Source organism: Peromyscus maniculatus, chromosome 14 (genome assembly GCF_049852395.1).
Source record: "Peromyscus maniculatus bairdii isolate BWxNUB_F1_BW_parent chromosome 14, HU_Pman_BW_mat_3.1, whole genome shotgun sequence".
NCBI classification, from domain to species: Eukaryota; Metazoa; Chordata; class Mammalia; order Rodentia; family Cricetidae; genus Peromyscus; species Peromyscus maniculatus.
In genome coordinates, this window is record NC_134865.1 from 76,302,613 (window position 1) to 76,315,329 (window position 12,717).

Here is a 12,717-nt window from a genome sequence, read left to right on the forward strand (position 1 = left end):
CTAAATACACAAAAACTGTAAATTAATTAGATTTTTTGTCTATCACATGAAAAAATTTTGGATGGATTTCATTAAATAAAAGGACAGGTTTAGGATGTTCTGACCTAAAATTGAGGTTTGTAGTACACACAAATTTCATTTGAGATCATTTCATAGATGCTCATGAGGATTGTCTAAAAAAGGCGACCATCAGAGGCTGGGCACACAGCTCAGCCGCTGAGAGTACTAGCTATCTTTCCAGAGGACCTGGGTTCGATTCCCAGCACCTCTAGAATATCTGACGAGTGTCTGTAATTCTCCTTCCAGGAGATCTGACGCCCTCATCTGGCTTCTGTGGGCACCAGGCACACAGTGGTATATAGATACACACATAGGCAAAACATCCCTACACACAAAAAATAATAAAATAAAAAAATTAGAAAGATGATCACCAGAACCACAGAGATAGCATAGTGGTTAAGAGAGCACACTACTGTGGCAGAGGACCTGAGTTCAATTCCCAGCACCCACCTGCAACTCCAGCTTCAGGGGGGATCTGTTGCCCTGGCCTCCTCGGGCACCTGTGCTCACATGCACATACCCATATATGGGCATACACATAATTAAATTTGTTTTTCAACTTAAAAAAAAAAACCAGCATCCTTCAGCCCCTAAGCATGGGAGGAGGGATCTGCTGAACCCTTGGGAGGAAGGATCATGTCCTCCTGTCAATAACTATGGAGCTGGGCTTGATGGTACACATCTCTGATCTCAGCATTCAGAGGGCAGAGGCAAGTGGATCTCTGTGAGTTCATGACCAGCCTGGTCTACATAGTAAGTTCCAGGCTAGCCAGGCTTACAAAGTGAGACCCTGTCTCAAAAACTAAAAAACTAAATAACATAAATAAATAATTAGGGAGGGATTGAAGTTGGGGAGACAGCTCAACAATTGGGGTGCTTGCTGAACAAGCCTGAGGATCTGAGTTTGAATCCCAAGAAACCCAAATAAATGCTGGATGGGCATGGTGGCCCAACTGTAGTTTCAGCTTTTGAAGGCAGAGGTGGTGGGGGATCCCTAAAGCAAGCTGGCTAGCAAGACTAGCCACACCAGTGAGTTCCTGGTTCAGTGAATAAGGAGAAAGAGCAACCAAGTGATTCCCAGCATCCGTCTCAGTTCACACACGTGCAGGCTTCAAGCTACAGGCTGAGCAGTGTTCTCCAGGGAAAGCGGGTCAACCCGGAGTAAAGATTCTCCTGGCAACACCCAGGAGCCACAGCAGTGAGGGGAGAACTGTTCCCATATGTTGATGATGCTTTGTGGGATGGTGGGTACTCTTTGTTTAATTTTCCAGAAATCTTGACATTTTTGAGGTAATGTATGCATGTTTTTATAATCAGAACAAAAACTAATATAAAATGAGGCTGACGCCCGGCACATTTTCATGCCTCTCTCTGCTCTGTGTGTCTGAGAATCCCTGGACACAAGAGCATCTCATGGACTGAGAGTTCAATAGTAGCATAAAGCGGGGTTTATGAGCCAATCAAAGCCCCAGTGTTGAGGGACTCTGGGACAGATGCCGCCACATGCTCTCCCTGTAACCGTTCCTCTTTCTCCAAACAGTCAACATTTGTTTTGTGCCCAGCTGAAGACCTAGAATTGTTAGTGTTACTGCTACAGCCAGTCAAGACAATTTCACCGTCTTCAGCTAGGCACTGGGTTAAAGGACGGTCACATGACCTGCCCAACCAATGAGATGAAAGCTTCCCAGGAAGGCCTTGGCTCCTTGTTGGCAGAGTGAAAGCAGTGATGGAGGGAGGCCTTGGGCCCCTGTGCAGTTCCCACCAATAACAAGCACTGCTCGCTATTTGGCAGCTAAGTGGAGGCCAGAAAGAGACATGCCTTGGAGCTAGGAGAGCCTGGGTTCCAGATGACTCTGTCGAGCCACGAGATCGACCTGATCACCTCTGTGTTTGATGTTCCCACTGGTCAGGCTGTCCCTGAAGACACAGTGAAGGCAATGGCTTGCTACACTCTCTCTTGTAGAATCATTAATCCTCTACCTGTGGTGGGATCCCCAAGGGAGACAAAATTCCACGTAGCTTCGAGAAGATCCATGCAAGTCACACCAGGCTTTGGCTTTACCCGAGGACTAAGGATGACTTTTGCCGCTGAGAACAAGTGGTGACCCTTCCTGTACACTTGGTCCTTGGCTGACACAGAGCAGTGAGCTGGACCCAGGTGTCTCAAGGACCCAGAAATGCACCTGTCCCTGGGAGAGTAGCTGAGGTGCCACACACTGGGCTAGCAGCCTCGCCGGCCCCACAAAGCCTGGTTACCTCAATCTGGGGCAGAAAGGTGTGAATGGAGGGCAGGTCCGGCAGGCTGGCGGTGATGTCCAGGAGCCTCTGAGCCAGGGCCTTCCACAGCTGCAGGTCATTGAGGGGCCGCTGGAAACGCTGCCACAGCTCCGCCCTGGTCGCATTGTGGAGCCTGGCGTTCTTTCCCTTCATACTGCCAGGGCAGCGCAGGGCACAGATCCAGAGAGGAGAGAGTGAGATCAGTCCAGGGTAAGGCCTCTGCCCAGGCTGCCAGGGCAGGGAATGCCCTCCCAACACATGGGCTGCTACAAAGTAGCATAGGAAGTAGGTGGGAACTTGTAAACGCCGAAACAGAACAGCACTGACCACATGCCTCGGGTCTTCCTGAGGACAGACCCTCGGCTCCCTTGGGCCTGTAAGCTCTCAAGGAAATGAGACACACAAGTGTCCTCTGGGTCTGCAGTATCTGAAAAGCTGAGACTAGAGTCAGGTAGAGCCGCTGTGACTTGTGTGGCTTAACTCTGTCAAAGCCCCTGTTTCCTCATCTGAAGAATGAGTAACACAGTGTTCTTCACACTGCTGCTGGAAACATTATAATCCTGATGCCCTTCACACCAAACCCAGGAACATTCATAATCCTGATGCCCTTCCCACTGAACCCAGGAACATTCATAATCCTGATGCTTTTCACACTGGACCCAGAAACATTCATAATCCTGATGCCCTTCACACCAAACCCAGGAACATTCATAATCCCGATGCCCTTCACTCTGCTCCCAGGGACATTCATAATCCCGATGCCCTTCACTCTGCTCCCAGGAACATTCATAATCCCGATGCCCTTCACACTGCTGCTGGAAACATAATCCCAAAACCCTTTGCACTGCTCCCAAGAACATTCATAATCCTGATGCCCTTCACATCGCTCCCAGGAACATTCATAATCCTGATGCCCTTCACAGCACTCCCAGGAACATTTATAATCCCGATGCCCTTCACACCGCTCCCAGGAACATTCACAATTCTGATACTCCTCACACTGCTCCCAGGAACATTCACAATCCTGAAGCTTCTAGTAACAGAAACGCTAGGAGTTGCCCTTCCCACTGAGAGCCAAACAAGAGCTTAATCCAATTTTTAAAAGAAATAAAGGATGAAAATGTGAGTCTGGGACCCAGAGCTACTGTGAGCCCAAGGGCATTTGTCACCCTGGAAGAGAGTGCTGCAGAATGAGCTAGCCTGTGACAGCCCCCAGAGTGAGGGCAAAAAGGAAGTGTGCTCTGATAGCCATACCCTTCTCGAAGGCGGGGCCTTGAAAGCTGGGCTCTCAGGATAAAAGGGTTGCTATGGAACTGTCTTCACACAGAGCTAGTTCAGCTTCAAAGCAGGAGACCATAAGCCTTGGGGGTAAATTGTGGAGACCCTAACCTGGTACTGCTCAGTCAATCCAAACCCAAACCCCAGTTAAGATATCATCCCAGGCCCAGCTACTTCCTACAAGTAAGTTTTCTCATACTAGGCCCAACACCGGATAGAGCTGCCCTGATCCTGGTAACAGGGTGGACCAAGCTGAGGGAGAGGAGACCCATGGCCACTGTGCCTTTGTCTGTTCTGTGTGTAGCAGGTCCAAGCCCCAGGCTAGCCCTGCTTTAGCATTGGGCAGTAGGATCTAGGCACTATCCCAATTTTACAGATGTGGAGCCTAGAAACAGCTGTAGGTGAGAGACACAGTAGATGAAGCTCCTATGTCCACTCTGAAGGAATCCCCTATAACCAGGCAGGGGTATAAGATGTACTATAGGGGTGCTATTGGGATGGCTGAGCTGTTTTTAGGATGCTTTCTTGGCAAAAATAGGTGAGCGCTCTGAATGTGCAGCGCTCATTTCTGCAGAGGGAGGCCATTACTCTGCTCTTTGCTGAGCTCGACTGTGCCCACAGTCAGAGAGGTAAGCAGAGGCAGTGCTGAAGAGATGATCTGGTACCTAAGTCTCGGCATGGTCAGAGCCCTCCCTTATGACATGGCATGGTGAAGCCCTCCCAACACTCAGCCACTCAAGACCTAGCAGAGGTGGGCCAATGAGCCTCCGAGCCATGAAAAGCAATGCTCATGCATGCCTCTTGCTGGGAGCCAAATGCAAGTCTTAGCTAAGTAGAGACTTGCCACCCCCAGACAGCCCATCCTCCACACACAGGGTGACAAGTATCCAGCACCCTGAGTCCCGCCCACTCATAGCCCTGCCTGCCCTCAGCCTCCCTGGGTACCTGTGATATTCCTGAATGGCGGCCACCACGCTATCGGAGAGTGGCTGTAGGTCGGGGAAGGTGATGAGTTCCTTCAGTTGAGTTTGTAGCCGGTCTGCACGGGGCTCCTCTGAAGCCAGTGCGGCCCGTGTCCCCTGCAAGACAGGACACCCAGACGCCGGTGAGGCTCCTTAGGGGAGTGACAGTGTGTGTGCAGGGGCTGAGAAGAGGCTGGAGGACCTGGTCACCAAGGGCACGGACTGCGGGATCTTACCCTTAGGCTCAGCCTCTGCTCCCTTCCCTGTAACAGCCTGGTTACACATGGTGTCATCTTCTTCACAGCGACACTGTGACAAATGCTCCAGTCTACTGTGACTGCTCCCATTGGTTCTGGGATATCTTAAACTGCAGGCCCCCACCTGGGTTCAATCCCCAACACTAACAAAAAGGACGAAGTCCCAAGAGAAGGGATTTCGGGAACGAGGACTATTGGTTAGCAAGCTGGATTCACGCTAAGAGCCAGAACTTCTTAAGCATCGACATTTTTAGGCGCCAAGCACTTTTCTCTGGCCCTACTGCCATTATTCCCAATTCACATACACCTGAAGCAAAAACCATGCCCCAAAAGCTGCCCAGGAGAAAGGAGAGGAACCTGCCTGAACCCGCACAGGCTAGTACCCACTCTCAACCTCTGCACCAGGCTCCAACTCAGACTGAAGCAGGTGGTCCTCGAGGATGCCTGGTCCCCTTTTTAGAAAGATGCAGTGTGACCTGGCCTGCTGGGAGGCTGGGCGGAAAAGCTCCCGAATGCATAAAAGATGCTCAAGAAAACCTTAGCACCATGGTGGGGCAGAAGAGCGGTCAGGGACACTTTTATTATTTTTTTTTAAAGATTTTTTCCTTTAATGCCCTCCCACTTGAGGGGCTAGGGAAGGAACCTGGAGTCCCATGCAAGCTAGATAAGTTCTACCACTGAGCCTCAGCACCAGCTTCAAGTGTTTCCTTCGACCAAATCGTGATATTAACAATAAAGTAAGGGGTTGGGGAGTGTTGGACAGCTTGATCTAAAACCTGTCTGCATGCTTCCTGCCGTGGTTTGAACAGTGCTGGCAGCGGTACTGGGAGCTTTTGGGAGGAGGGGCCCAGGGGGTCCTTAGGTCTTCGGAGGTGTGCCATGGAAGGGGTCCGTAGGGCCTGCTTGTCTTGTCTTCCTCATGGGCCCTACTTTCTGGCTTAAGAGGTGAATGGTTTACTCTGCCATAGACTCTTACCACGACATGCTGTCCCTGGCAGAGGCCCCGAGAAATGCAGCCGCTGGACCTCAACCGGTACCTCCAGAGCATGCTCCACAGCAAACCTTTGCTCCTCCTAAGTTCACCTCGGCCGTTTTGTTACAGGGTCACGAAGGTGACTGAGACTCCCCGAGTGGGTAGGCGCCCACGCTGCCTTCCCTCCCCAGACCCTGCCCTGTGTTTGCCTCACATCGTCTCTCCACCGTGAGCTTCCCTCCACCTCCAGTCTCGCCGCTCCCTGGCCAGAACGTCTGTCCCTCATCCCAATGCTGGGTCAGCCACCAGCTTACTTTGTGCCTTTAGGGACTGCAAGGGGGGGGAAATATCTGGGGCCTTAGTTTCTCCTTCTTGAAATGGGAATAAACACCTGCCTTCTCAATGGCCCTTTCAGGGAACTCGGGTGCCCAAGGATCAGGCACACCAGAGAGCATGCCTAAAGCCGATTCTCCAAGTGGCCACCTGAGGCCCAGCGCACCCCTGTACTTACCGAGAACAGCCTCCAGTGGGCCACCAGCTCATCTTCTGTGGCTGTCTTCACCGTGGGCTCCAAGCCCTCATGGGCCAACCTCTGAAGGCTTTTCTTGAACTCTCCCAGCTCCGCCTCCAGCCTCAGGATCTGCTGCTCACAGGCCCCCTTGGACTGGAGCAGACCCTGTAGCCTCCCTTCTTCCTCCTTCCAGAGGACTCTCAGCTTCTCCAGGACCCCCCGCATCTCCTCCAGCTCCCCCGAGATCTTCTCTGCACCCAAAGGAGAGGTGTTCCGGATGACATCCTCAGCCTGCTCCTCCAACCTGTTCAAAGACTCCTCGCCCCTGGGGAAATCCTTGGCGATGTCCTGTCCGGGATGACGGGGAGACAGCAGGAAAACAGAGGTTAGCTGTGTCCTCAGAGCAGATCTGGGGATCGTGCCAGGGGTGGACTGTCTGCCCTAGGTAACGTGGACTTGTGAGATAGGAACTGTTCCCTCCTGTTTCTCCCAAGCCATTGAGCACTCACAGGAGAATGTCTCTTTTGGACATGTATGTCTTCAGCACTGTGTGGCATTTGCTAATGTTTCTTTAAAAAATAAAACAACCGGCCGGGCGGTGGTGGCGCACGCCTTTAATCCCAGCACTTGGGAGGCAGAGCCAGGCGGATCTCTGTGAGTTCGAGGCCAGCCTGGACTACCAAGTGAGTCCCAGGAAAGGCGCAAAGCTACACAGAGAAACCCTGTCTCAAAAAACCCAAAAAAAAAAAAAAAATAATAATAATAATAAAATAAAATAAATAAAAAAAAAATAAAACAACCAACTTGAAGCCATCAGCAAGATATGCCATGGGGATACAAAGAATCAAGGGGCACTGAGCCTCACAGTATGTGTGTGTGCAGATACCTATTTAGGTTTTAGATGCATGCCTATCTATATCACTGTATCTGTACAGATAGAGGGAGAATGTGTGTGTGGCCGATGTAGCTCAGGGTGGCCTCGATATATAGTTAAGAATGGCCTTAAACTTCCAATCCTCTAAACCCATGGGTCTAGACCAGGCTACTGGAATCTTATAGGTCCACGTGTCCCCTCTGTCAGCCACCACACCAAATGTTTTGTACTGGATCCCTGGACTCTCTCCCCAGGAGTCTGTGCTGTGGGTTGTGGGTGTCTGTGTCTGATGTGGAAACTGATATCCCCACTTGCAGCTTGTAGGGTCTCAAGACGCCCTAGTTGGGACAGTGTCCTGGTTGGGTCACAATGGTCTACCTGCAATGCAGAGAGGCGAAGCTCCATAGCCAACTTGCAGTTCCGCCCCAGACAGCTGCGCACTTTCTCCACCACTGCCTTCAGCCACAGTTGGAACTCGGTCACAGCCTCCTGGTACTGCTCATGCTCCTGGGTCACCTGGGTCAGGAGATCCACCCTATGCTGCAGGAGAAATTGCTTGTCATGAGGGTCCCCAGCCTGGCTAGGAGCCCACTGCCTGTGGCTGGGGCTCTTTAAGGCCAGGGAACAATCACTGGCTTGGCAGGGAGTCGGGAGGTATCTATATGGAGGTGTGAGCACACATGTCAGGGATGCTGGAGTCAGGACCAGACCTGGAGTCCCACACATGCCAGCACTTGGCCTGGTCAAGCCTACAGCTGGCATTCTTTCCTGCTATGTCTGAGGAATGCCACTTGGCTAGGGTACAGGAGTAACACCAACAACAATAACAGCCACAGAACACTGTCCCTCCAAGCCCTTGTTCCTGCCCTCCCTTCACCCTCGCCCTGCTGTGGGCATTGCTAAGGATGTTCCATGCAAACTCTGTAAACTCCCCTGCCCGTCCAAAAGGGGCTCTCATTTTTATTTTTGACAGACAAGGACACTGAGGCCCAGAGAGGTGAAGTGACATGCCCAAGGTCACCCCACTAGGACAGCCAGAGATGGGGGGGAGGGTCCAAGCTGTATAAGAAAGGTAGCTGAGTACAACCTAGAGAGGAAGCCATAAAGCAAATCAGTAGCAGCATCGTTCCGTGGCTTCTGCTTCAGTTCCTGCCCTGACTTCCCTCAAGGATGGACACTGACCTGGAACAGTAAGCCAAATAAACGCCCTCCTTCCCTAGGAAGCTTTTGGCCAGAGTTTGTATCACAGAAATAGAGAAGCAAAGTAGGACAGAGGGGGTTTGCAGAGAAGGTTGAGGGAAGGGTCGGAGGACTCATTGACCACGCACCTTGTGCGCCTGGGCCTTCATGAGCCATAACCTAACACCACTGATGATGGAACAATTGGCATTAAATAGGGTCACCCCTACTTAAGGGGCACACTGGAGCCAGGAGGCCTAGGACTCTCACAGGGCCCAAGCTGAGATCCAGACAGTCACCTTGGCACTACATTCTCCATCCCCACATAGGAATGAGGGGGGACCCCTCAAGCGGGGGGACCCCAGGCTGTGTTTCTAACAAGCCAAATGCTTCTGGCTTTGCCTGTCCTGTGGCTTCTAATGCCATTCCTCACCCGAGAGTTACTTGCATTGTGCCACGCAAGCAGCCAAACAGCATGGAAAAGAACGGCCCTGTTCCTATGAAACCTTTCATTATGAACCCTAGAACCTGAACTTCTTGTCACTTCCGTAGGTCATGAGATAGTCAACTTTGAAATTTCCCCTGCCCGTTTAAACACCTAAAAGCTGTTCTTAGCCCAACGCCAAGCAGCCATACGAGAAACCAGACAGTGTAGCAGCGAAGGTTGGTGACCTCAGCTCCTTGCCATGGAGCAGGCCGTGTCCTGGAAAGCTCTGAGCCTGTGGGAAGCTGAGTCACAATTCCTCCAGTGAGGAGAGAGGGCAGGCGGTCTGTGTACAGTTCCCCTCCTTAGAGACACTGTTCACCAAAACCCTCAAAAATAATAGCTCATTAAACCTCGGCAAGATGCACAACATGCAGAAGAAAATCTCCCCATTTTAGAGATGAGGTAGCCAAGGCTTGGGACCAGGCTCCTTAGGAAAGAGCTGAGAATCTCAAGATAAGAACCACCTGCGCCGGGCGGTGGTGGCGCACGCCTTTAATCCCAGCACTCAGGAGGCAGAGGCAGGCGGATCTCTGTGAGTTCGAGGCCAGCCTGGGCTACCAAGTGAGTTCCAGGAAAGGCGCAAAGCTACACAGAGAAACCCTGTCTCGAAAAAACCAAAAAAAAAAAAAAAAAAAAAAAAAAAAAAGAACCACCTGCATCCCAAAGGAGAGCCTTGGCAAGGACCACTGCCTTCACAGATCAGTCCTCAACCTTTGAAAGTCGCTGGAGCTTCTTCAGTTCCCTCAATGGTTCCCACTTCCTGTGGTGTGGTTTGCACACACACAGCGTCCTCCAATCCCAGGAAAGGCTCACGGATGAGTCATAGCGGGTTACCAGGAACCTTTAGAGCCTAATGCTGATGGCAATGGGTGAGGGTGGGAAGGAACCTCCCCACCACCCGCCCCTAGTAATGAATGGTGGGTAACACTGCCTGTGTGAATGATGAGGTGCTGGCACCCAGGAAAGTCCAGAGCAAATAAAAGTCCGTGTGATGAGGAGCAGGCGCTGGCAAGGAGTGGCGGCAGGCAGGGATCCAGATTAGCCGAGCGCCAGGCATAGCCATTTCAAAGCCAGCTCAGCCAGTGGGAGGATGACAGGGTAAGGAGTGGCGGAGGGCTCCGCCTTCTCATTAAACCAAACAATTAAACCATCTGCAGCAAGCAGAGCTATCAGCAATGTCAAAACCCAAGCAATTAACAGGGTGGCTTGGATTTATGTCACCAACAAAGGGCTGGGGAAAGTCTAAGACCCATGGCCTGATGCCAGGCAGCCCTTCTCAGAGGCGGAAGAGGGAGGATGCTGCTGTTTGCCACTGGGAAGCAATGGTTTCAAATCAAACAAGGAAGACACTCCTGGCACCAGCTGGCCTGCCTGCACTTTCCTTTTGAAACTGTTGCTCGCCTCTACACTGGGCCTAGAAGCTTCTTAGCAGTGGTCCCCAAAGCCAAAGGGGGTGGCCCTATCCCCACCCATATAGAGGCTCACCGACTCACAGGTTGGACAGCCATAAAAACAGACGGGGGGCGTGGAGGTGGCTCAGCAGGTAACTGACCCCTTGCTGCCAAACCTGACAACCGGGATGCACAGGGCAGACAGGGAGAAGGCTGGAGAGGCAGCTCAGTAGTTCAGAGAGCTTGCCGCTCTTACACAGGATCCAAGTTCGGTTCCCATCACCCATGTTAGGCAGCTCACAAGTGCCTGTAATTTCAGCTTCATGAGATCCAACACCCTCTTTCAGCTTATAAGAACACACACATAGCCGGGCGGTGGTGGCGCACGCCTTTAATCCCAGCACTTGGGAGGCAGAGGCAGGTGGATCTCTGTGAGTTCAAGGCCAGCCTGGGCTACCAAGTGAGTTCCAGGAAAGGTGCAAAGCTACACAGTGAAACCCTGTCTCGAAAAACCAAAAAAAAAAAAAAAAAAGAACACACACACTATTTGAGTGTAATGTCACATGGGCCAAGCCACCTCTGGGTTTTCCCAAGCTAGCTGGCCACTTAGATAGTCCCTCTAACTCCTCTGGGGTTCCAGAAGAGAAGAATCAAGGGTCCACAGGCTTCAGCCAGCAGCTGAAAGGTGAAAAGTGAAATTCACTTCTGCAGAATCCAGTTCCCTCCATTCCCAACACCTCATTTCCATGTTGGGGTTGAGGCAACAGCTGTACTAGAAAGGCCACCTCCTTGCCAACCTTGCTGGTCCCATCATGGAGGCCTCGTGGCCCTACACCCAGTTGCTCTTGGAGTCCCAAATCCTCTCTTTGCACTAATGCTCAGAAGCAACCACACCCAACCTACGCCTTGGACCTACCGATGGACTCAGGTGTGGGGGGGACACTCCCAGGAGCCAAGTCTACCTTGGGAATCAAGAACTTCTGGACCTTTCTGTTGGGTCAGTGGTGCCTGGCCTTCCTTCAGATTATTGTTGTTGTTGTCTTTAGCCTTTATAAATGCACCTGCTGACATTTCTCCCATCTGTCTACACTATAAGAAGCCCTGTCTACACTGTAAGACGGCCGGAGGACTGAAGCGGTAGAGACACGAAGAGGCTTACGAAAGACAGTGCTTGCTCCTGAGAGCTATGATTTCTGGGGGACTTTGGGTCATATGAGGCAGACAGTGAGACTCCCAGAGGCGATGGGCCATGATGTTTTCTGAATTGGGGTGGGAGTGGTACTCATGCAACTTCCCCTGGTACCTATCTTCTTCTCACACATGCACACATATAAACACACAAATCTCACGCTTCCTCTTCTCTGCTCCCTGTCCTCACCTGTTTCTGTAAGTCACAGGGAACAAACAGCCAGGAACCTTTCCTAGCCAGGCCTGGAGGAGCAGACCTGGAGAGAGAATTCCTCTTGTGCCTGCCCTGGCCACATGGTACTTGTAGAGTCTGGAAAGGGTAACCAGCTACAAGAGCCAAGTTAATCTGATACTACTTTGTCCATCCATCCTGACCCAGGCCAGCAGCCTAGGGAGCCATGTGTCCCCAGGAGCATTTGTGTGTGTGTGTGTGTGTGTGTGTGTGTGTGTGTGTGTGTGTGTGTGTGTGTGTGTGTGCATGTGTGTGTGTGTGTATGTGTGTGTGATTCTCATAAACAGTTCAGTGTGCCAAACAAGGATGCTGCTTCTGTCTGTCCTTCATACACTGAGAATAAGGGACATCCTTTATGGCAGGCAAATACTGGTTTGCCAGTTCTCCAAGAGGTAAAAACCTAGTGATGGTTAAGTGAGCGACCCCTATACCAATGGGAAGCAGCAAGGCCTGGCCTGGAACCCAGTCCCTTCTCAAGCGCTCAGTGTCTCTAATGAATTTCCATTCTCTGCTATTATGTTTTGGATGTCAATGTCCCCTCACAGCTCATGTGTAGAAGGCTTGGTCTCCATCTGTTGAGAGGTGATTGGATCCCGCGGGCACTAACTTCACAATGGGTCAATCCACTGATGGGCTTGAGCTGAGAATGGGCTGTTGGAAAGTCGAGGCTACCGACTCCTCTCTGCTTCCTGGCTGAAGCGGTGAGCAGCTTGCCCCACCACAGCCTCCGTCCGCCATGATGCTCTACACCACCTCAGGCTCAGAGCAGGAGTCAGACTGAGCCGGCTAAAACTGTGAGCCAAATTAAAAACCTCTCTTCCTTTAAGTTGTTTTCTTCTGGTATTTTCTCTCGGGCATGGAAACCAGCACACTGGCTTACTATAGAAATTCTTTCCCATAAATTTTGTGGGCTTGAGGACCTCAAGAGACCTGAGCACTGAGGACAGCAAGTGAGTGTCCTCCCACAACACCAGCAGGAATACAGGAAAGAGAGACTCATCCTTTGGGGCGGCAGACCACAGCACACCACGGAAACGGACACTTTGCT

The 12,717-nt window shown here is 51.5% G+C and overlaps 1 protein-coding gene across 5 annotated transcripts in view; it reads right to left on the reverse strand.

Moving 5' to 3' along the window:
* Nucleotides 1-12,717, reverse strand: part of Syne3 (spectrin repeat containing nuclear envelope family member 3) — an 83,323-nt gene that overhangs the window by 25,833 nt on the left and 44,773 nt on the right. For all 5 annotated transcript variants that reach the window (XM_006997031.4, XM_076551324.1, XM_076551323.1 and 2 more), the window contains exons 5-8: nucleotides 7,571-7,732; nucleotides 6,319-6,666; nucleotides 4,561-4,694; nucleotides 2,317-2,491 (exon numbers count right to left, since the gene is read on the reverse strand). In XM_006997031.4, coding sequence (XP_006997093.1) covers nucleotides 2,317-2,491; nucleotides 4,561-4,694; nucleotides 6,319-6,666; nucleotides 7,571-7,732 — 819 coding nt within the window. The remainder of the gene's footprint in view (nucleotides 1-2,316; nucleotides 2,492-4,560; nucleotides 4,695-6,318; nucleotides 6,667-7,570; nucleotides 7,733-12,717) is intronic.